This window comes from Mugil cephalus, chromosome 1 (genome assembly GCF_022458985.1).
Source record: "Mugil cephalus isolate CIBA_MC_2020 chromosome 1, CIBA_Mcephalus_1.1, whole genome shotgun sequence".
Taxonomy (NCBI): Eukaryota; Metazoa; Chordata; class Actinopteri; order Mugiliformes; family Mugilidae; genus Mugil; species Mugil cephalus.
Window position 1 is genome coordinate 30,451,021 of NC_061770.1, and position 24,963 is coordinate 30,475,983.

The 24,963-nt window shown below is 41.8% G+C and overlaps 1 protein-coding gene and 1 long non-coding RNA gene across 2 annotated transcripts; both read left to right on the top strand.

The window, feature by feature from the left end:
- The first annotated feature begins 1,230 nt into the window (after window positions 1–1,230).
- Window positions 1,231–5,899, top strand: LOC124995560. The gene is made up of 2 exons (XM_047568019.1): window positions 1,231–4,784; window positions 4,903–5,899. The coding sequence occupies exons 1-2, from the start codon at window positions 1,231–1,233 to the stop codon at window positions 5,510–5,512; spliced, it is 4,164 nt and encodes a 1,387-aa protein (XP_047423975.1). The 3' UTR covers window positions 5,513–5,899.
- Window positions 5,900–16,009: 10,110 nt separating this feature from the next.
- LOC125021422 lies at window positions 16,010–16,964 on the top strand. The gene is made up of 3 exons (XR_007114343.1): window positions 16,010–16,253; window positions 16,336–16,581; window positions 16,667–16,964. It is a non-coding gene; the product is annotated as an uncharacterized LOC125021422 (long non-coding RNA).
- The last annotated feature ends 7,999 nt before the right edge of the window (window positions 16,965–24,963 follow it).

Sequence of the window (24,963 nt, forward strand, 5' to 3'; positions counted from 1 at the left end):
CAATCAGAATCGAGGATTCACTCAAACCATGGTATAGGTAAGGGTTTATACCCGACGAGGTGTCCATTATCTGAAATTAATGGACGACGTGGAGACGTGAACTGTCCGATGCGAAGCGCTTCGCTTCCATGGCACTCGTGTGGCGGACTGGACAAAGACCGCCTGTCAGCGTTGTTTCACTGAGGTGCGGTATGCTACTACCAATACATCAAACATGCCAATCACTGACACAGGAAAAAGATGTGTTTGCAATAACTCATCCCCGCTGTTTTTAAGCACCCCCTTGACATGAAAACAGATAGGGCCAGCAAAATCACAGAAGCATTTGGCACATACATATCAACATCTATGCATCCAGAGGAGCCCGGTTTCAAGTATTTCGTGAAAGTTCTTGAGCCACGCTTAATGTTACCAAAGTTGCCAGTTGGCAAGTGCTACCTGACTTCCTCAGTATATACATATTACCTACAAGAAAGTGTGTTTTTTTCTTTTTCTATACAAACAGAATGAATGAATGATATTAAAACCCTAATGCATTTGTTTTATGTTTTATTCTATTTATTTTTAAATTTTTACAACAGGAAAAGGGTTTTTAGTTTTGCAGTTTCTGTTCAAAATAAATGAAAAAAGCTAGTCTTATACATGTCTGACTTTTTGTTGCTATTTTCCCCGATGACCCTCATACCGCGGTACGTACCGAACCGTGACTTGTGTGAACAGTTACACCCCTAATTAATACACAATCTGATCTAGTACAACAGTAAATCAACACACCCATGTGTTTACAATTAGAGAAGCGTTACCTAGCAACAAGGCCAGCTCAAATGGAATGTCATGTGACCATGACAAGATCCAATCAGGAGACATGTTGTATTTGTTTGAAGAAGTTGCCTAGCAACAAGGCAGATGTACTAGATCAAAGGGGCGTGGTCAAATGCTGTCCTTTGATCTCATGGAATGTGAAACATCAAAGACAGAGTTTCTTGATATACCTAAGATTCTCAGCTCAGATTGTAGTATAGATTAATTCTACACACTGAACAGGTGACAAGTGAGGTATTTCTGGTGACAGAATATCTCAGTTAAACTCAGTTATTTAACGAACGAAAGGTTAACACTAAAATTCAACACAAGACAATGAACAGGAAGAACAAGAGAAAACCAACAGCAGGAAACCTGCAAACAATAACAGGAAGAACTTGTACAAAAACAAGTACAAAACAAGAAAATATGGAAAGCACTGAAGAGGACACTGATGCCTTTATCTCACAAACTGAGATGAGTCCTGTTGAGATGAGGCAGTCAGTTCCTTACTGGGAGTTAGAACACATCAAACAACAACACTTCCAGTACCTAAAGGATTTTGTAATGTCAGGAAAGTGTGCTCAGGCTGTTAAGGCCCTTGCAGGAAACGAAAATGAAATGCCTCAAGAAGATACGTTATACACTGAAGAGGAAGTTGATGCTATGATCTCAGAAATAATGGAACGGACTGCTTGGGATGTTGCTGAGCTGAGGGACTTAATCCATTGCTGGGAGGCAGAAAGTGCCACATCCTACGATGACTCATACATTGAAACAAGGATCCAGCGATACCTGAAGGATTTTTTTGAGATGAGGCGAAAGGATGCTGAACATCGTGGGGAAAATTGTAGACCACAAGGTATAGGAAGCACTGAAGCACCCAGCACACAGTGTATGAAACCAGAGCTGCCTGCTAGGTGCTCGTCCATCAAACCAAACATTGCGGCAACCAAAAAGATCCAGAAGGCAGTGGGGACAATGGACTCCTCCTCGACCAAACCAAAGGTTGCAGCAACCAAAAAGACACAGAAGGCAGTAGAGACACTGGACTCCTCCTCAACCAAACCAAATGTTGTGGCAAACAAAAAGACAAAAAAGGGAGTAGAGACACTGGACTCCTCCTTGACCAAACCAAACATTGCAGCAACCACAAAGACAAAGAAGGGAGTAGAGATACTGGACTCCTCCTCAACCAAACCAAAAGTTGCAGCAACCAAAAAGACCAAGAAGGGAGTAGAGACACTGGACTCCTCCTTGACCAAACCAAACGTTGCAACAACCAAAAAGACAAAGAAGGGAGTAGACACACTGGACTCCTCCTCAGCCAAACCAAAAGTTGCAGCAACCAAAAAGACCAAGAAGGGAGTAGAGACACTGGACTCCTCCTTGACCAAACCAAACGTTGCAACAACCAAAAAGACAAAGAAGGGAGTAGACACACTGGACTCCTCCTCAGCCAAACCAAAAGTTGCAGCAACCAAAAAGACAAAGAAGGGAGTAGAGACACTGGACTCCTCCTCAGACAAACCAAAAGTTGAAGCAACCAAAAAGACAAAGAAGGGAGTAGAGACACTGGACTCGTCCTTGACCAAACCAATCACTGCGACAACCAACAAGACACAGAAGGCAGATGAAAATTTTCAGGATGAGACAGGAAGAGAGGACATTGTGAGAACTGCTGCCATTAGTGAGGTGGAGCACTCCAGTCCTTATCTGGTGGACAGCTCTTTTGAGACAAACAGTGTTGAGGCTGTGACAACTGATGCCATATCCTTTGTGCAAGACACAAATGAGAAAGGAATGACGGGCCATATTTCTTCAGTCTCCACTGACATATCTGAAACCAGTGAATCAGAGAATGTCCCAGAGAAACCAGACAGAAAGACATTTGGTCAACGAATGAAGAAGGCACTGAAGAAACTTGTCAGCAAAAAGGTTTCTTCAGATTCACAATTTAATGACGATGTGACTGTTGAAGTCTCAAAGGACTCAGAACTATTGGAAGAGGGAGGAAGCACTCGGTTTTCTGAGGGGGCAAAGGAATCAGCAGCAGACCAGGATTTGGAGGATAGCATGGGTGAGGTGTTATGGACCATTGCTGTCACTGAGGTCGAGGAGTCACATCCTGATCTGGCAGAAAGCTTTTCTTGCGCCATCGATGAGACGTCTAGTCCTGAAAAAGATAGTTGCTCTGTGACTCTGGAGGTAGATACAACAAGTGCAGATTCACAAGATACAAGAAATGTTCAAGTTGTGAGAACTGCTGACATGACAGAGGAGGAGGAGTTCTTATCTGAACTGATCGATAGGTCAGTCAGCTCATTTCTGGAAAAGACAAAAGTAGAAGATGACATGGGTGAGAAAGAGATAATGGATAGTGCATCTCCAGCCTCCGCAGAATTGTGTGAATCACAAAATGTCTCAGAGAAACAAGACGGAAAGAATTTTGTTAAACAAATGAAGACAGCACTGAAGAAACTTTTCAGCAAAGAGGTTTCTTCAGATTCACAATTTTATGAGGATGAGACTGTTGAAGTCTCAAAGGACTCAGGACATTTAGAAGAGGGAGGAAGCACTCGGTTTTCTGAGAGGGCAAAGGAATCAGTAGCAGACCAGGATTTGGAGGATAAGATGACAAGTGATGGGGCTTTAAGGACCATTGCTGTCACTGAGGTGGACGAGTCAAATCTTGACCTGCCAGAAAGCTTTTCTAGGGCCCTCGATGAGATGTCTAGTCCTGAAAAAGATAGTTGCTCTGTGTTGATCCTGGAGGTGGATGAGACACATGCAGATCAGGATTCACAAGACACAAGAAATGCTGAAGTTGTGAGAACTGCTGCCATGATGGATGAGTCGTCCTCCTCCAAAGTGGTTGATAATTCAGTCAGTTCAGATCTGGAACAGGCAAACGTAGAAGACACAGATGAGAAAGAGATGATGGATCGTGCATCTTCAACCTCCCTTGAATTGTCTGAATCAGCCAGTGAATTTGAAAATGTCTCAGAGAAACCAGAGAGACAGACATTTGTTAAACACATGAAGACAGCACTGAAGAAACTTTTCAGCAAAGAGGTTTCTTCAGATTTAAAGTTCAATGACAATGAAACGATGGAAGTCTCAAAGGACTTGGGACCTTTGGAAGAGTGTGGAATCATGTTTCCTGAGGGGGCAAAGGAATCAGTAACAAACCAGGATTTGGAGACTAAGATGACAAGTGATGGGGCTTTAAGGACCACTGCTGTCACTGAGGTGACGGAATCCAATCTTGACCTGACAGAAAGCTTTTCTTGTGCCCTTGATGAGGTTTCTCTACAGTTCTGTAACAATGGGACTGTTGAAGTGTCAGGTGTCTCAAAGGACTCAGGACATTCAGATGAGGAAGGTAATGAAGTAATGGAGGCAGAAACAGACCACAAATTCCAGGTTAAGGTTCTGAGAATTCAGGTCATTAGTAAGTCCTCATCTCTGGACTTGTTGGACAACATTTTTCCTGGGTCCTTGGAGAAAACACCTAATCCTCAAGAGAAGAGTTTCAGTGAATGTCACCTGGATGAAATTGAAGACCAGGACTTCAAGGATAAAACAGGAGGAGATCAGGACCCTCAACTTGAGGACACCAACCCTGATGTGATGGACAGCTCTTCTAAATGGCCAGAGGAAACATCCAGCAAGAAACACTTGGAAGAGGACGGACTTAGTGTGATTGACCTGGCATTCGAGAAAGAAACAGGAAGTGATCAGGTTCTGAGTGACACCACCACCTATGAGGAAGAGGAGGAGGAGGAGACCACCCTTGACATGGAAAGCAGTTCCCCCAAATTTTCTGAGAAAATGTCCAGTGAAGTAGCTTTCAAAGAGGATGGACACACTGTCTTTTCCGAGGCTGAAGTTGAATCAACAGCACAACAAAGCACTCTGAATTCCCCCCAGTCCACATGTTCCAGAATAGTAGGAGAATTCTTCCAGGGTCTCACTGACAAGTAAGTAATCTAATATCAACTTTTCAAATATCAAATTATTCAGGATTGTCTAATACACTTAAGATTTGTGTGACTTGTTCATGTGACTAACCATTTCATATTTTTGTGTTGTTTTTAGGCAATGGCGAGAATTAAGTGAAGGTGTGTACAACACTGATGTGAAGGAGAAGCTCCTGCAAATGTGCTTGGTTGTGATGACTTTCATCAGAGATTCTGTCTTTGAAATCCTTTCACTGTCCATGTGTGGATCATCCACATCCTCTAGTGAACCCACCATGACAGCTCTGATGTCCTCTGAACACCTGATGGAGTTTGTCAACTACGACATTTACAGTAGTGTGGAAACCTCCCTAAGTGAGGCTTTCTGTGATGTGACTGGTGGGGACGTTCCTGTCACAATTAAGCCTGAGTTCACAGAGGCCATAGTGAAAGAGGTCATCGACAAGATCAACTCTTCCTTTACTACAAACACACAAGCTACTAGAGTGAAGGGAGACTGGTTCAACAGAATCTTGAATGGTGCGATTTCAACCATAAGCACTTTCCTCACTGGACACGGCCATGCCATTAAGACAAGAGTCAAATCGGCACCAACACATCGAGAGCCTTTCCATGGACAGCAGAGATTGAGGACCCATCCTGTTCCAAGTGAAGACCCTGAACCAAGCAGAAAGAAAGGGAAGACCAAAAGACCTCTGCAGAGGAGACTCTTCTGTTGCTGTTGCTGAAGAACTTGATTTTAGCCTGCACCCATCTCTTCTATCTCTTCTTCTTAACCCCCTCTAACTAACAAAATGTGTCTTTGAATGTGTTTTTTTCACACCAACCAGTCCACCTTGAGCCTGGTTCTGTCGGAGGTTTCTTCCTGTTAAAAGGAGTTTTACTTTCCTACCGTTCTTTACTCAAGTTTGGAACTTCTGGCTTTTATCTCCCTCTATCTCCCTATTTGTTATTATTGCATGTTTTAAAAAAAAAAATTAATAAAAATTAAATAAAATATAAAAAAAAAATGCTTGTGATTTGCATCTGTTAACAACAACTGCTCCTAGAAAGCTTACAATATCTCTTTGGCTGTAGTCACTCCAGAGACCGAATGTAGCCTCACTCCTACAACTCTTCCCCATCCATTAGCAACTACTGACACTTCATTCCTGATTGGTTGATCAGATGTATTTTTCCACCAAAAGGAAAGGGGCAGTTGTTTTTATTTTTCTTTCGAGCATTTGAAGCTAGCTAGCAATCTCTGCTCGCTAGCATTTTGGTTTTTCACTGTTTCTCCCATGCTCCAGACACACACTGACAGAAAAATTCAGGAACAAGCGTGGTGTAAATCATTTATAAGTCTAGTTTTACTTGGCCCATCAACACTATTTAAAAACTGGTCTGTAGTTTGAAGTTAGTACTTTCTATAAAAGTTGAAATGCTGTGGTCACGTGTGTGTAATAATGCTCCATTCTTCAACCATAAGAACTGTACTCAATGGATACATCTAGAGATGTTTTTATGTTTTTTTCAAATCATATCCTTGAATTCCCCATTTGTCAACTGAATGTTAGCTTTATGTTCCCCCAGCCTGACCTCTCTGGGGAACCATAACATGTAGGTCATTGCTGAGCCCTTTTTTTTTAAAAAAAACAACAACAACAAAAACAAAACATGCAAAGCGTTTTTAAACTCCTCCAAGCCTTCTTAATGTGCTCTTTTTACTCACTGGCCGAGGGCCATGCCATAAAGACAAAAGTTAAATTGGCACAAACAGATGGAGAGCCTATCCATGGAGATCAGCGATCGAGGATCCATTCTGTTCCAGGTGAAGCAGAAAGAAAAAGATCAAACTATCTCTGTGACGGAGACACTTCTGTTGCTTTTGAAAAACTTCATCCTTGTCTTTTTTCCATGGACAGCAGAGATCCAGGACCCATCCTGTTCCAGGTGAAGGCCAAGGCAGGAAGACAGTGAAGACCAAAAGACTTCTGTGGGTGATTCACTTTCTGATGAAGAGGGACACTCGTCTCGGTAAGCTATTTAGCCGGTAACTTCAATCTTACAACCTTAGAGCCGCCAGTGAGCTGTGAACATTAACATTAGCTTAAGGCTAATGATGACATTTGATTAGCCTCAGAACAAATAATGTCTTTGATGTAACATTACAACACGCTTTCATTTTAATCTGTAATATCATATTTAAAATGGTACAAGCTGCAAAGTTAATTTGAAGTTCACTGTACTATAATTTTGAGATGTATCCATGTTTTTTCATATCAGACCCTTGAAGTCCCACTTATCAACTGAATATTAGCTTTATGTTCCCCCAGTCTGAACTCTATCTAGGTATCAGAACATGTAGATCATTGCTTGACCCTTTTTGTAAAAAAAAAAAAACAACAACCAAAAAAAGAAAAAATATGCAAAGTGTTTTTAAAAACCTTCAAGCCTTCTTTATGTGCATACTTTCAAAGATGACTCGCAGATTCTCTGCCTTCATTGTTTGCACCACCCACTGGTATTTGACAAAACGTCTGAGGCTATTTGTATCTCCTCCACTTCTCACAGTCAGATAGGAAGAGATCACTTCTCACTTCACTCTTCAGTCAGTCAGCGTCAAGACAAAATGGAGGTCAGATCTTTTTGCATCGCACTGTGTGAGTACTGGCTCCTTTCCAGATTAAAACTTTATGACAAAGACTTAATTTATAATTAAAAAGCTCATGCATGTGAAAGTCTTTGAACATTATTTAGTGAGTGAATTTACTTTTAACAGTTTTAACCACTTTTCAGTACTTTCTTCACTAGGTATGACATTTAACAGAATATATGCAGAACACTGAGCAACTGTAGGAGACGACAAAACTTTTATTGATTCATCTATTTTCTTTACTTCTTAAGTGACTGTGATGATCCTGCTGTGTGCACATGATCAGGAAGTTGGTAAGTAGATTTTTTGATGGGCAGTTTAAAAAAAAGGCAAAAATATCAAACACAGGAGTTCCTCTATTCCTTTTCTACTTTTAAATATTGTAGATATTGTCCATCAGTTCACAGAAGTAAATGTCTAAACTGAATTTGTCTGTTTTTTTTTTGTCTCAGATGCAGCTTTTCTTCGTATCTCTCCAAACAGACTGCAGTTCTTTGAATATGAGTCGGTCACTTTGTACTGTGATGGAGGCTTTTACTGTGATGTTGAACATAAATCAATTGGGGGAAAGCCCTCGTGTTGCACCACTACTAACAGAACATCAAGAGGACCTAACTGCACCTTTAAAAACATTTATCAACTTGACTCTGGAAAGTACTGGTGTGAAGAAGGAGGAGAGAGAAGAAACATCATCAACATCAATGTCGTTTGTACGTTTGCAGTGAGACAGTGATATTTTGTGATTATTTCAACATGGTTTCAAGATAAATATGATTGTGTTCTTCAGCTGGTTCTGTGATCCTGGAGAGTCCTGCTCTTCCTGTGATGGAGGGAGAAGATGTGACTCTGAGCTGCAGAACCAGAAAATCTTCCTCCAACTTCACAACTGATTTCTATAAAGATGGAGTCCACAAGTGGAGAAGCACAATCGGATATATGATCATGAAAACAGTCTCCATGTCTGATCAAGGATTCTACAAATGTCACATCTCTGGAGTTGGAGAATCACCACAGAGCTGGCTGTCTGTTGGAGGTGAGACATGTTGTTTTATTTGTTTGTTTGTTTTGATCTGTCAAAATAAGATTCATAGTGTGTATGTGTTTACACTCAAACAATTCACATCTCCTTAAATTTGAGGATTTTCTACTGTCGATACAGAAGATCACGAAGACTCTCAGTCTGTTGGAGGTGAGACATGTCAATTTTAAGATTGAAAGTCCATACGTGTGATGTAAATTCCTGTTATTGTTTTTTTTTTTTTTTTTTTATCTTGGTTCCCTGACTTCATCTACACCATATTTTCACGTTTTAATTGTCAAATCATGAAACTAATAACCTGGGAACCATCCTGTAGAATACAAGACCCTTTGAGAGATGAAATAGATTGCTTCTGTCTTCTTTGACTTATATTTAGTCTAGGGCTGCAGCTATTGATTCGAGTATTCTACCTAATATTTCAGCGATTAATTGAGTAACGGGACTTTTGTTTATTTATTTATTTGTATTTATTTTTTTATTTTATCATTATTTTTTTCATTTTTAAACAACAATACTAGGACGTCTCGGGGGGTGGTGTTGTCAGAGGCTGTGAAGCTTGTCAGTCATGGCAGTTGCCATGGCAACGACAAGGGCAAAAGTAGCCAGCTGGGATTAGCGGAGGACCTGTGGGGGTGTGTCCAGGGTGTACCGCTATATGCTTTATTGTTTTGGAGTTGGTTGCGGCCCACAGTAGCCTGCGTTCAAGCTGAAGAATAAAGACCAGCAAAACCAATTCATTCTTCATAGCTCCATTATTCTGGGTTGCTACAATACTATTGCTTATACCATGGTCCGGGTGAATCCTCGACTCTGATTGGCTGCGGGGTGTACATTAAAAAGGGATAACGGGCACCCATAAAGACATCCCTGTCAAATTACCTGATGACAGTTCTAAATTACTGCGCTGGCTCAAACACTTTCGTAACCGTGGCAACAGAAACACAGACTCTGTCCAGTCGACCAAGGAAGGAGGAGAATATACAGTGTTGCCAGTTTTAGGAGTCTGAGAGCCGCCATTAATCACCACTTAAGAGACGTAAACATCATTAGCGACACGTTGTTCAAGACAAGTGATGCTGTTTTCAAGATGATGCCGAAGCGCTACAGGAAGAGCGGGAAAGATACCAGCTTCCACCATCCTCGTATCCCTGAGTCGGAACTTGGAGAAATCAGAAGTTCATCTTTCTTGCAATAAGAACGATTAAGGAAACTATCTGTGGACTATCTGTGGAAATTTCGCATGATCCTCTGGAAACACATGCGGTAATAAGTGCACTGGCCTCTGAAATTATACTTTGTATCATGTAATGTAACGTTAAATAGCCCGCTCAGCCGCTTCTTGTGAAAATGTTATGATATAAAAGGGTAAAAAAACAACATTAACATATTAATAATTGAGCTAATTTTTATTTATTTATTTTATTATTATTTTATTTTTTTTGTCTGCATTTGTCTATATAGTTAAACACCACAGGGTGTCAAAATTATATGGGGTTAATGCAGTTATATCCTTGCAGCTGAAAGCTTTATTACTTCAGTGCTTAAGTGTGACCATCACCACCCTCCCTGGGAACTATCCTGTTGATCTTTATTGAGTGTAGTAACCTTGTGTGGCAGTGGTACACCTCAGTGAATAGAGGGGGAGAACAAAGGACAGAAAAGATGTGGAAGGATGGACAGTGGAAGAGAGCCATGTGGTGCTGGTAGGAACTGGTGGTGCGTAGGGTTCTGTGCTTCCCAAGTCACCTCACTCAAGTATGACTGGGTACAGGGAGGTGTTGTGTAGATCTCAGGAGAGATGAGAGAGTCCAGGGGGGTAAGGGTGTCCCAATAGAGGAGAGAAGTCTGCCATAGGGCACGTAGTGATAGACTGAAAACAAGCCGGTGCAGACCAGAGCGGCCCCCCATACCCCCCAGCCACCGCAGCCCGTCCACCCACCGCCACAGCCTCCAACACCCACCTCACCCCCCGCCTGCAGGGCGGCCAGAGACACCTCTCCAGCCTAGAGGAGACCCCCCGAGCCATGCCAAGGGATAATGAAAAGTGACAGTTTCCCTATTACTGTGCTTCCTCAGTCCCTGATGAGGAAGCAAGCACACTGCTGTCACTTCATAAGTGACCATGGTATAAGTGGGTTAATGCTCTTTGAGGTGTCCTTTATCTGAAATTAATGGAGACACGGAAGTGTGAACCAGAGGACGGCTGCTTCCATGAAGTCCATTAATTTCAGATATTGGACACCTCCTCGGGCATTCACCCTTACATAATGTGTGACAGAAACGAAAGGCCTGTAAAAACGAACATTTCACTCCAAATGTTGGACATCTTTTGCCTTATGTGGACGTCTCTTTGCTTGACCGTGAGTCACGTGTGTCTCTGTTTACAGTCCATGTAGAACACGACGCCCCGAAAAAAAAAAAAAAAAGATTAAACAAATACTCGAGGCAAGGATTTTTTTGTACTCGAATTACTCGAGTACTAGTACTCGTTGTAGCCCTAATTTAGTCACAACCACTTTATTAACCACTGTGTCTCATAATGTCTTTTCTCTCTACAAAAACTCCCCAGATCCCAGCTGTCACATTTACTCCATCCTCAGGACTGTGTTCACCATCATCATGGTGGCGCTGTTGCTGCTGCTGCTTGGATGTCTTCACTGTGTATTAGACAGACGTATAAATCAGGACTCGGCTTCAACGGAATAGAGCTTTTTGTTATATTAAGAAAAAGCATAGTTTGGATGACAGCCAACAGGTAAACAAAAGCTAGTTAAGTAGCTGAGATCATGAAGTCAACATGTCCACTCTCACATTTCACCCAGAATTAAGCTCACTGCTGTCAAGCTTCTGTTTTTATTCTTCTAGACACAGGGTTAGACGCTATGACTGTATCAGGAAAGGATTGCCTTTCTGAGAAACTTGTCTACCTGTGTCTGTGTCTGCAAATGTGGTTTGTAAACCATTCGCTCTGGCTGTAACTAGTCTGACATATGTTGTTCAAAATAACCACGTCTGAGCGCTTCTATTAACTGATGTTGGTTTGTAGAAACGTGTGAGCTCTGACAGTCTTATTCTGTTTCCAATTTTGTAAAGTCTAAAGAATAATAAACATAGAGATGTGTTACTGACATGCTACTCTTGAATATGGTGTTTTTTTTCCTTTTCCTTATTCCCCCAATTCCCCAAAAGGTTCAGAATTGAATGGCAGATAAAGGGAGTACGACAAATGTGAGGGAAAGGCAGATGTAAAAAGAAGGGATGCAAGAGACAAAAAAAATCACGATGGTCAATTGATCAATTTGACACTTTTATTTCATAAGAAGCTTTTATAGAAGAACCAGGATTGAAGTCTGACGCATCTTCACAACTGCAGAGACACCCATTAACATACAGGTTATCATATTTCTGCTTTTTAAGAAATCGTTTGATCTATAAAGTACTAGTATGTTAAAAGTCTCCAAGACAAGAGGTTGTACAAATTAAATTTATTTGTGTAAGTATAATATAATGGCCATGTGTCTCTGCAGTAATGGATGCTTGTGTACGTCACGACCCGGCTCATTTTGGAGAGCATTAACATATAATTGAGATTGGAAAATGAGGTGGAAGCGACGACTGGACAGGCTCTAGTTAAAGTCAGGTGTTTAATTGACCAAGGAGAATGCAGTTACATTGCAGAATGCAGAAAGTTATACAGGTGCTGACAGATAACCAGTACACAAAGTGAGGTTTGAATGGATTTGAGTGCCAACACTCCAAATACTCTCTCTAATGGCGTGCAACCAACAGTGAGGCAAACTGATCACTGGTTCACAGCCATCCTAAACTGTGGGCACACAAACTATATAACATGCACCTGGGGTTGATTGATGACTCCCGATTGGCAGGTCTGGTCAAATCACAGTCACACCAATCACAGACACCAGGAATCAGCAACCAGGAAGCAGTCAGTCCCAGCTCCAGAACGACCAATCCTCAACAGGGAATCACGTAGCTGGATTTGCGTAACCGGTGAGTCATTCAAGTAAACACAATACATGCTAAGTGGCAGCTAATAACAGTGTACAACCTGCATTTGGAACTTTGACCAGTTGTCAAAGGAAGTATACACATGAAGAGACTAGGAGTGATCTGGGAACTAGAGACCGTTAACCGAATTCAATTAGTAGACCTAATCTTAACTTTGTGCAAAACAGTTGAAACGATGACCAGTGGGAGTGGTTGCTACAACTAATTTATGTCAGGATTCAGACGAGCACAAAAGGGTTGACCCAAACGCACGATTCACAGATAATAAAGTAATTTGGGAAGGCAGGCAAGACAAAACCCCCAAAAAAGACAAATCTTGAGGCTGAGGGTAACTTGGGTAAGGGTATAAAATATACATTCTGGGAAAATCTGTCTACCACAGAGAGGACAGTGTTACCTTCAGAGGGAGGCAGACCTGTGACAAACTCCAGCGTGATGTTGGAAGAGGGACACCAAGAGAATGGCAGAGGATTGAGAGTTCTAGCAGGACGACAAGAAGAGGAATGCATGCAGGGCAGGCTCCAACAGGCTACAATCTCCTTCTCCTTGGTTGGCCACCAGAAACACTGACTAACAATGAACATAGTCCCCTTTAACCCCAGATAAAGGGGAAAAACGGGAGGCATGGTCCCAGTGGATGACCTATGACCAAACAGTGGGAGGCACAAATAACTTGCTTGGTTGTTTAAATAATCTATTGGGTTAATTTGATGAATTATTTGATGAGCATTCCATTTATACAAAACAATGATCATATTCTAATTTCTAACTCACTAAAATTTACAAATATTTAATATGTTAGGATATAACATAACATGTAATATGTTAGGATAGTAGTGTTAGTTTGGAGAGAGAAAGCTGCCTTACTCTAATTCATTTTGTAGATTAACTCAATTGACTGCTCGAACCTTACTATATCCTACGTCAATATATTTTTTTTTCTAAATGTTGACCTTTTTTTTTAATAAAGAGGCAACGCCACACACTGACATGATGCCAGAATACTTGGATATTGTACATGTAGGGAGACACACAATGCTGGTTAAAAACTGGTGACTGGTGAAATGGGTGAAAACTTACAGTGAGCTCAGATAAGTTTTGGTGCACTCCCTGGTGGACCCCAGGTTGGGAACCACTGGAACAGCGTTGCAACTATTTCCTAGAGGTGGGAATGGGCCAACCCAAGATGGGAGAACACCCAAGGAGAAGCACCTGGGAGCAGATCAAAAGAAAAGTCATATACTCTGTGAGGAGGGAGTGAGGTGACATGGGCCTTGTTGAATATTGAGGTCATGATAGCACTGAGTAACCATAGAGAGATCAGAGTAATCAGGATTAGCCTGCACTACTTGCAAATCTGTAACTTCTGTGGTCTAAGAAAAAGGGGAGATGCTGTGGGGCTTTCAGGCAACTCTGCCCCCAATCCAAAATCTCCCCAGTGGACCAGTCAATTTGGGGATTGTGTTGGAATAACCAGAATGAGTTGGTGGAATGGAGAAGTGCAGTCGGACTGTCTCTTATTCCCTGAAGCAATTGTCAATTTTGATAAGACAATGAATGAATCCAGGTCAGCAGGAGGCTTCGAGGACATCAGCTTGTCCTTAAAAGCACTGGACAGGCCATGGTGGACAGCAGTGAGCAGCTAGGAAACGTACCACCCATAGTCAGCTGATGGTGTGAAACTCATTGATGTTGTCAACAACTGAACATTTTCCTTGACACGGATCCACAAGAGGCAGGGCAGCATCAATTCTGGAGTTGAGTGGTCAAAAATCTTGTACAGTGTGGAGGTGGAGAGGTCCAGCTTGTGACCCATGGGAGAGCCCACTTTGCTGTAGCCCATGCCTTTGCTTGTCGTGAGAGATGTGAGATGATATAAGCCACCTTGGAGCATTCACTAGAAAAAGCTGCTACCTGTAGCTCAAAATGTAGTCCACGCTGAACCAAAGATGCTTGACAATTGTTCTTATTCCCAGAAAAGTACTCAGGATGAGATAATGGAAGAGTGGATGAGGGGGTAACAGGCACTGGTAAAGCAGAAGAGCTGCCATTTGGCTGAGAATTGTTTGGTGGAACCTCTGTTGGTGGATTATAGTTATCCAGGAGCATCTGTATCTGACTGGTAAATGTGCTCACTAGGGCAGTAATAGAAGTTTGAAGCTTGCCATAATGGCCGTTGAGCTCCTGGAGTCCTTGGCCAATGGAACTCAGCTGATCCTCATGGTGAGTAAGAGGTTTGCCTTGAGAACCCAGGGAAGCTTCTAGTGTTACCGAGTCAGTTAGTTCCATAGTGGGGCCAGTTCGTACTGTCAGGATTCGGGACAAGCTCACAAGGGTAGACCCAACCGAAGGTATGTTTTTGCATGTTTATAGTCTTCAAGCCTTACCTTACTCTAGACATCATTAAGTTTATATCATTGCTAAGCCACCTTTTTGAAAACATGCAAACAAGGTTTAAATCTCCTTCCAGCTATCTTAATCACACGTCTTTTCCGTTCTTACTTACTCTCACGCTTATATACTACCTCAGTGACTGGTGTCAATAATTTGATGGATTCTATAATGTGCGCAATGGCAGAGAGGCAAGAGGCAAAAACGCAATGCAGCACAGTTTGGTTATCCTAATGTCGAAATGGTGGAACATGTGAGCTTTTTGGTATTTCTATAAACATTTTGTTATTTCTATAAACTCTCCCAGTTCTAGTCAAGGGTTTGCATGAATGAGTTTAGAAAATTTAAAAAATTGTCTTGTTACCAGATTTTGACCTCCAGCACTATAGAGACTCAGTGGCTGGTGTGCCTTGCTTCCTCTCATTCTCAGCTCTACGTTTGACTTTGTGCTAATAAGTATACTGCAATTCTAATAAATCACAAACCAACGTGGAGGACATTAAACAAACATCAGAGTTGCAGTGAAGGCAGATTCAGTCTGCGTTCACTCTTTGCACCACCCACTGATATTTATCTTAAACACTGAGGCTATTTCCACCATGTGTGACTCGCAGAAATCTGCCACACAGGAAGAGATCACTTCTCACTTTACACTTTCAGTCAGTCACCATCAAGACAACATGGAGGGCAGAGCTTTCTTCATCGCACTGTGTGAGTACTGACTCATTTTAGGTTAAAACCTAATGATAAAGACTTTATTCACAATCAAAAATCACATGAACATGAAAATGTGCGTTATTTGGTGAGTGAGCTAAAATATTATTCTTGACCAGCAATGTCACTTCATAGAAATTAAACATTGTCAGCAACTGGTCTATTTTCTTTGTATTTTCAGTGACTGTGATGATTCTGTTGTGTGCACAGGATCAGGAAGTTGGTGAGCAGATTTTTGGGGGGGCAGTGGTCAAAAAAAAAAAAAAATGTCTTGAGATTGATGTGTTTAATCATCACAGAAGTTTCTCTATTTCTTTTCTACTTTTAATAGTTGTAGACATCCATCAGTTCACATGAGTAAATGTCTAAACTGAATTTCTTTGTTTTTTTTTTTTTGTGTCAGATGCAGCTTTTCTTCGTATCTCTCCAAACAGACTGCAGTTCTTTGAATATGAGTCGGTCACTTTGTACTGTGATGGAGTCTTTTACTGTGATGTTGAACATAAAACGACTGGGGGGAAGCCCTCGTGTTGCACCACTGATGACACAACATCAAGAGGACCTACCTGCACCATTAAAAATGTTTATCGAGATGACCCTAGAAAGTACTGGTGTGAGGAAGGAGGAGAGAGAAGTAACATCATCAACATCAATGTTGCTTGTATGTTTGCAGTGAGACAGTGATATTTTGTGATTATCTCAATTTGATTTGAAGATAAATTAAATATGACTGTCTTCTTCAGCTGGTTCTGTGATCCTGGAGAGTCCTGCTCTTCCTGTGATGGAGGGAGAAGTTGTGACTCTGAGCTGCAGAACCAAAATATCTTCCTCCAACATCCAAGCTGATTTCTATAAAGATGGAGTCCACAAGTGGAGAAGCCCAACAGGAAATATGAGCCTCAAAACAGTCTCCATGTCTGAGCAAGGATTCTACAAATGTCAAATCTCTGGAGTTGGAGAATCACCTCAGAGCTGGCTGACTGTTGGGGGTGAGACACGTTTTTTTCTTTTCAAAAATCATTGATATTTTATGTGTTTACATTCTCAAACAATTCCTATCTACTTAAATTTCAGAGTTTTCTACCATCAATAGAAAAGATCAAGAAAACTCTAATCCTGCCTCGTTTTCCTTCGCAAGTATACCATGGATCATCATCGCCGTCTTTTTGATACTTGTCTTGCTGGTTGTGGGACTGTGTTGCTCTTGCAGATTTGCCTGTAGCAGAGGTGAAGAACACAACATGAACTTTACTTAATGGTCTTGCTTTGCTGCATCGTGGTACATCCACTGAAGTCACAGTGGAGGTCCTAAGGGTTCGGTGCTAGGGCCGAAGCTTTTCACATTATAAATGCTTCTGTTGTGTTTTAGGAAACACTGCACAATTTTCCAACTTAAATGAACTTTCTCGTGTTACTTTGGTTTTATCACCATAATGAAGATACTTTTATGTTTTTTACAGATGACCACTCAGAATCACAGGCAGTTCCTGATTCAAGGCCATCAGAGCATCAGACAGGTAGGTTTAATGTTAAGCGAAAATACATTTAGCAGAAAGGATATCAATACATATCTTTCTTGTTTTTTTTTTCCAGTCTCTGTACAGACCAGTGCACCTGCAGCAAACCAACCTATGTATGCTACTGTAACAAAGAAGAGGAAGAAGAATGGTATTTCCTCTAACCATATAGACCACAGTTATCATGATACTGAACATTTACACGGTTTGATATGATGGTGCTGGTGAGAAAAGTCTTGGTGCTGGTGTTAACTTTAGCTTCATCCACAATGAAATCCACATGTTCATCTTGGACAAGTTACACACTTGTACAACTTAAGACTTATATTCAGTTATTTAAGTTTCTGTATCCGTTTATGTTTATTTCTATTTCAAAGTTGCATTTTTGACTTCAAGCACAAGTTATTGACCCAAACTGAAAAAAATACAAAATGTGGAGCAAGCCAAAACTCCAAAGAGCCTTGGTTACACTTTGGCAAATATGGTCATTCTTTATTCAAGCCAAGAATCAGATATTAACTGAAGACTGGTGGTGGTTAGCTTAGCATAAATATCAATGAATGCAAGTTAAAAATGACAAGTTGTGTTTTTGAAAAAATGGTGAGTGTACCGTTTCTCTCTGTCAGGTGAAAATGGAGCGTCGCCCGTTTATTACGCTTTGGGCCAGAGTGGCACTCCACAGCTGGGTCAGAAATTAAAATCTTTCATAACATTGTTCATCCCTGTATATGTACTTGAGGTATTGTTTTAACAAAGAGGACACACATGTAGCAAGGAATATTTCATTTGTCTTCAAAGCAGCAGAGTCCAGTGTTCCCTTAGCGACCCGAGGCCCCATTGACAGTGACGTCTACTATTCTACAATTCAGGATGTAAGTCAGATACAATCTTTTATCTCCTCGTTGTTAAACAGGTGTCTTTCTATGAGCACATTTTCACTGTTCCCTCATAGTTGCTGAAAGAAAACACAGTATTATATATGTGAACCTCTAAGACGGTGTCATTTAAATGGTTGAAGTGCTTTAGTTAGTAAAGTCAATGTGTGCAATGACTTCTACTTCTATAATTATAACTTGCATGATATTTGTCTTCTGTGTCCTGTGTGTTGCAGGTTGCTAAGCGCTGACTGAAAGGAGGAGCTTCATAATCTACATGAAAACCACAAAGTGACAGTTAAAGCCAGTATCGTCGTTGTTATTAGCAAAAAAACAAAAAAAAACTGTTTGCTGTTTCAAATTTAAAATAGTTTATGTGTAAAAACAAATGCATGGAGCTTGAAAGCGTGTGCGCTTTGATCAACATATCAGAGAGGTTTTGGTTTAACCAACTTGTTCCATCAGCTTCATCTGTTCACACAGTTTCTCACCAGATGAGCGCTGCTGTTGCTTCTTAATGCGCCGCGGTTAGCTGCATATCTGAAGGGGTTGTATTGCTTTTTTAGGCTGTGGTCAGCAATAAGACAAGAGTTTCTTGTGAGAGTTCCACCAGTGAGAATAAAAGTCATGTGCTGCACACCTGAACCTCTGTTTGTCTTTGTGCTGTGACATTTCAACGTTTTCTTATGTGTGTCATGATAATCAGAACTACACCAGAACGTTCCTCAGTTTTATGAGTGAAATTCATAAACTTCCTCATGAAATAGCCTGTAGTACAGTCACTTTCACATTGACAATGTTCGTCAGGGTTGTCTTTTGAAAGCTCAGTAAGTTGATCTTCCCACGCTATGACAGGACATTCAGAGAGATCCGCTACTCTTTATTTACTTTAAATTTCTTGGGTCATCAGTAGTTACTCTCTATATATGTAATCCTGTCTTATCCCTTGCCACTCAGTCCAGTTAGTGTGGAAGTACCTCTTGGGCTTTCCTGCTATTCCCGTTTTTCATTTGCTTCTTGTGTTTCTGCTGCAGTTACAATAAGTCCTATTGAACTTTCTCCATAAACCCACGAGAGAAGTTCTTGACTTCTCTGACTTTTCCAACTGGATTTGTCAGTTTTAAAGGTTTTGGATGGCAACCAGACTGGACTGAACTCATTAGTTCCTGCTATGGGCAATAAAGCGGATTATATTTTAGGCACGCTGTGCTTAAGTGAAGCTCATAAAAAGAGATACAAGGCCATACAAAGCTTTTCATAAGCAGTTCATATACAAATATAATGTGATCTGTGAGAGGGCTTGTTTCAATAAAAGAAGTCAAGAGTCGCCTCAGCTGAGGCATTCATCTCTGCGGTTTATGAACTAGCATAGCACTGTCACTATGGCCCTTATTATTATTATTACTAACTTATCTCTGATCATTTCATCGATCAGAGATAAGTTAGTAATTATAATACATTTTATTTATAGAGCGCTTTTAAAAGGTACTCAGACACTTTACATTTACAAAAATCATAGTTAAAAACAGCAGAGACAGTATTAAAAAACAAACAAAAAAAACAGTATAAAACATATAAAAAACACAGAAGAACAGTATAAAACACACAGAAATTATATCTTAAAAGCTAATTTAACAAGGTGTGTTTTTAGCATTGATTTGAATGTTGGGAAGTGTGTGCATGTATGGATGTGTGTGAGTTTGGGTAGTAGTGGAGATAAGGCATTGCAGCTTGTCTGAAAATTTTAAAACAGACAGTGAATCAATGCTGGAAAAAACAGTTCGTAAATAATACATTAAATGGGTGTAGTGTAGAATCCAAATGCAGCACAAAACAGCATGGAATGATTGATAATAAACTTTGAGTCTTTAGCAGGAATAGGGTTGAGTAGAGGACTTGCAGAATTATTAAGCAGGAGCAGGAGGTTAACAGTCTCTGAGGTTCTTGAGATGAGCAGAGGAAAAAAACTTTGCACTAACAGAGTCCAGAGAGTCAATGTTACCAATAGGGGGCAGGTGGTCAGGTCTGTGTATTGTGTACACATTCCCACACAAACTGGTGCTACAGTTGACAGGACCTGCTTGACATCGGGTTTCAATACAAAATACCCATATCGAGCGTCTTTTATCGTGAACACAGCATACCGGTGGAAGCAGCCAGACCCCCAGGCTCCATGTGGATTGATGTCGGGCCTGGCAAGCGATGCAGACAGCGGAGGGAGCGTAAACAGAAGTGAGGCTATAGGGCTGGTCTACTGTGTAAGCTCAGGAAGAACCCCCACAAGCCCTCTCTCCCGAGCCTGCTCCTCACCAATGCCAGATCCATGGTCAACAAAACGGACGATCTGAAACTACTTTTCGCTGGGAACCGCTACATCCACAATTGCTGTGTCTTGGTCATTACAGAAAGCTGGCTTCACCCGCAAATCCCAGACACTGCGTGGCAACAGGGGAACCGCACGCTTCACCGCTGCGAAAGGAACAGGGACTTGGAATCTGTGCTCCCAACTTTGTACCAGCATGTGAAGTGTCCCACCCGAGGTATCAACATCCTGGACCACGTCTACACTAACATCAAGCACGCATACAGAGCCATCCCCCTCCCTCACCTGGGACAGTCAGATCACCTCTCCTTGCTGCTTGCTCCAGCATACACCCCCCTCAGACACAGATCACCACCGGTCACAAAGACTATCACGACCTGGCCTCAGCATGCACTCTCTCAATTACAGGACTGCTTAGATCACACTATGTGGGACGCATTCGAACATGAGGACCTAGCAACATATAGGGAGTCAGTCCTGTCCTACATCAGGTTCTGTATTGAAATTGTCACTGCGGATAAATGCATATGTGTCTTCCCCAATAACAAACCCTGGATGACTGGCCATATGCGTATGCTCCTTCGAGCCCGAGACTCTGCTTTCAGATCAGGGGATAGAGAGCTCTACAGTGCTGCCCGGGCTGACCTGAAGAGAGGAATAAGGGAGGCTAAGGTGGCTCACAAGAAGATCGAGAACCACTTCTCAGACAATAACCCATGGCAGGTGTGGCAGGGCATACAGGTGTAGCATCACCAACTACAGAGGTCATGTAGCAACACCTGGAAGCTCAGACATGTCGCAAGCGGAGGAGCTGAACACCTTCTTTGTTCGATTTGAGGCAACCCAGCACACAACCATTCCTCCATCACCTGCACCAGCACCCACTCCCCCTCTTTTCACCTTCGAACAGCATGAAGTGAGCGCTCAGCATGGGTGCTCAGTGTATTTAACCCCAGAAAAGCTGCCAGCCCTGATGGAGTGCCAGGGAAGGTGCTCAAGGCTTGTGCCTGTGAGCTCTCAAATGTCTTCACCTCCATGTTTAACCTATCCCTGTCACAAGCCGTGGTCCCATTCTGCCTCAAATCATCCACTATCATCCCTGTCCCAAAGAAAACCTCTATGAGAAGCCTCAAGGACTACCGCCCAGTAGCCCTCACACCAGTCATCACAAAATGCCTTGAGAGGCTGGTCCAACAGCACATCAAAGCCCCCCACCCCAGCCTTGACCCACATCAGCACGCCTATAGGGCAAACAGAACCACAGAGGACGCCATAGCCACCGCTCTTCATGCTGCACTAACCCACCTGGAGCAGAAGGGGACATATGTGAGGATGCTCCTTGTGGATTATAGCTCGGCGTTTAACACCATCATTCCTGACATCCTGATCACCAAGCTGTCACACTTAGGCCTCCCCCCACTCACCTGTTCCTGGATAAAAGGCTTCCTGACAAATCGCCCCCAGACAGTGAAACTCGGCTCCTTCCTTTCCTCCTCCCGAACACTCAGCACTGGCTCTCCCCAGGGCTGTGTGCTGAGCCCCCTTCTCTTCTCACACACGACTGCACCCCCACCCACCCAGGTAAGATCATCATTAAATTTGCCGATGACACTACCATGGTGGGTTTGATCTTTGGTGGTGATGAAACAAACTACAGAAAGGTGGTCCTGGATCTGACAGCTTGGTGCTCAACAAACAACCTGGAGCTAAACATTACAAAACCAAAAGAAATAGTCATCGATCACCGGAAGAAAAGAACTGACTTATTGCAATTTCATTTATCTTTTTATATTTTTAACACTGAATAACTGATGTCTGCACTGGTTATTGTTATTGCATATTGTTTGTCTTTTATGTGATGGCACTTTAAGGTTTTAGCTTTAATTTTGTTGTACTGCTGCACAATGACAAATAAATTCTGAGAAACCCAAAAACCCAGAGCTGGGTGTAACAAAGGCAAAGTGGAAAAACAAGAATGAGCAGGCAGGTGCCAGGTCCAAAACAGACGGCGTCGGCAACAGGTGATCAGTCTATAAAAAAGTGGTGGAGAGTCTTGCATAGGAGGCAAAGAGTGAGTGAGGAGCAGGAGCTTAAATACAGAGTTAATTACAGATGGGGAACAGCAGTGACAACAGTTGGAGTGAGCTGGAGGGAGCGGCTGGCAGGTAGACTGAGGTGGAGGTGGGTTGAATGGAAAAGTACTGGGAGAGATCAGCAGATCAGCAGAACTGTGACAGAACCACCACGGTCCCATGCTAGGCAACACTGTGGACTGGGTCCCCGTTGATGAGTCGTGGAGGTGGGGTAGAAGGAGCAGTGGAAGCCAGTGGACTCCCCCAAACCGGTTTGATTTTGGAGATATGGAATGTGGGATGCACCCTCAGACACATCAACATCAAAGCGAAAAACCCTCGGTCGACGGGCATTCCTGTGCACCGAGCTGATTAAATCCCAAGTCGATTGCCGAGTCGGTCATAACTTTAGTCTTTTTTAGAAGGGTCAAATCATTGGCATGCATCAAACAGAGGAAACATCTAAGGAGTTTGAAGAAGGAACCACTGCTATTTGGGTTAAGAATGGTCCAATATAGCATTATTAAATATGTGAAGGATAGTGGGGAACCAACTTCTTCCAGGAAGAAGAAGAAAAAAAATTGATCTAATTGATGGTGATTTGTTATCACTGAAATGTTTGGTCAAATCAAATTGGAGAAAAACATCTATAGAACTCAGTGCTATGTTTAATAGTGGAAGTAAGAGCATTTTCACATGTACACTGTACACGATGGAACTCAAGGGATTGAGACTTAACATCTATGTAGGCTTAACAAAATCGCTAATTAGTGAGACTAACAGAAAAAAGGTATCAAGGTCTACTGGTGCCAGGCACTAGCAGCCCCTGATAGTACTTTAATGCCTGTTTGCGTTCATCTAACCTGACCGCCATATAGGTATTATTATGTGTAGATCATTGCTTGGCCCTTTAAAAGACAGCCAATGCATTTTTAAACTCCTTCAAGCCTTCTTGGTGTGCACTCTTTCAAAGTTGAATGACAGATTCACTCTGCCTTTGCCCTTTGCACCACCCACTGGTCTTGAAGTAAAACACAGCCCCTCTTCATGAACATCATGAGCAGCTGTAGGATATGATAGACCTTCTATTGATTTGTTTATTGTCTTTGCATCTTCAGTGACTGTGATCCTGATGTGTACACAGGAGCAGGAAATTGGTGAGTAGATTCCTTTTGTTGAAAGTTGAATAAAGGATTTTTAGTAGCTGAGATCATGAAGTTGACATTTCATCATGCCTATGCTTTCATTTCATCCAGAATGAAGCCTGCTCCTATAGCTTGTTTCTATACTTCTGGACACAGGGTTTAACGCTGACTGTGTCAGGAAATTATTGTGTTGCTGGGAAACTTGTCTAACGTCTCTGCAAATGTGATTCTCAAACCATTCGCTCTGGCCATAAATAGCCTGACATATGATGTTCAAAATAACGTAAATAACATCTTAGCGCTTCTATCGATTCCGGTTTGTAAAAACGTGTGAGCTCTGACAGTCAGTGCATTTATATGCACGTGAAAAAAATGAATTATTGCCTTAATTGGACTATAACAGGAGAACTTAAGTGCATGTAAACACATTGCTCCGATTAAAATCGGAGTTGTCATTCCGATTGAGACACCCAGATAATGCGATTGGAATCTGAGTTTTCCATCGTGTGCGCATGCTCCACAACAGCTGCTATGGAGTGTGACCCTGAAACAAAAATGTCCAAGAAAGCCGGTCGCAGAAGAAGAGAAACGGAGCGCTAGAAGAACCATCTGAGAGATAGCGTGGATCTTACCTGCACCATAAGTAGCATGAACATTATGTACAAGGTTTTATCCATCTGGTTGTTGTTTGAAATGCCGGTCTGCTGCATGAACGACTCTTGTTTAAATCGGGCCACATTAACGTGGTATTATCCTGCTTAAAAGACACGTATTGCCACCTAGTGTGGAAGAGGAGAACAGTCATTCGATTTTCTCCGCTGCATGTAAACTGGGACAAGGACTGTCGTCAGAAAGTCGAATTTTGAGCATAACTCGATTAAGCTCTGCATGTAAACACACTGAGTGTGTGGTGTCTTCCTCTTTTTTCAGTTTTGTAAAATATAAAGAAAAATAAACTTAGGAATATATTAACACGCTATTTTTGTAATGTGGTGGCATTTATTTTCTTCCCAAATTTCTTTTTTTGCACAGTAGAGAGAGTAACACAGAAAGACAAATGTAAAAAGAATGGATGTAAGAGAAAATTAAAATCATGATAGTCTTGATCAATTTGACACTGTTTGTTAAGGCTGGTGAGTGTGAATCTAGGTGCAAAGAGGAAAGGCAAGGCATAGGTACCAAGTCCAGAATACAAAATCTTTACTCCGAAAGGAAGCAGGTCATACACATAATGGCTAGCAGAGTTAGGTTAATGAACTAGCAAGGAGCAGGCTTAAATACACAATGAAACAAGACTCAGGTGAAACTCTTAAGTTAAGGAACAAAGAGGGGAAGTAAAGCTGACAAATAAAACAGGTAGCACACAAGAAACCCCAACAGGATTGACCACCAAAGAGATGAGAAATGGGCTAATAAACCTGGATGCCAGCTTGTTTCAA

Bases quoted from the DNA above. Each gene is read 5' to 3' on its own strand.
- LOC124995560 (XM_047568019.1), top strand. From the start codon at position 1,231: ATGGAAAGCACTGAAGAGGACACTGATGCCTTTATCTCACAAACTGAG. The intron at 4,785-4,902 runs GTAAGTAATCTA...TGTTGTTTTTAG, and splicing joins TTCCAGGGTCTCACTGACAA to GCAATGGCGAGAATTAAGTG.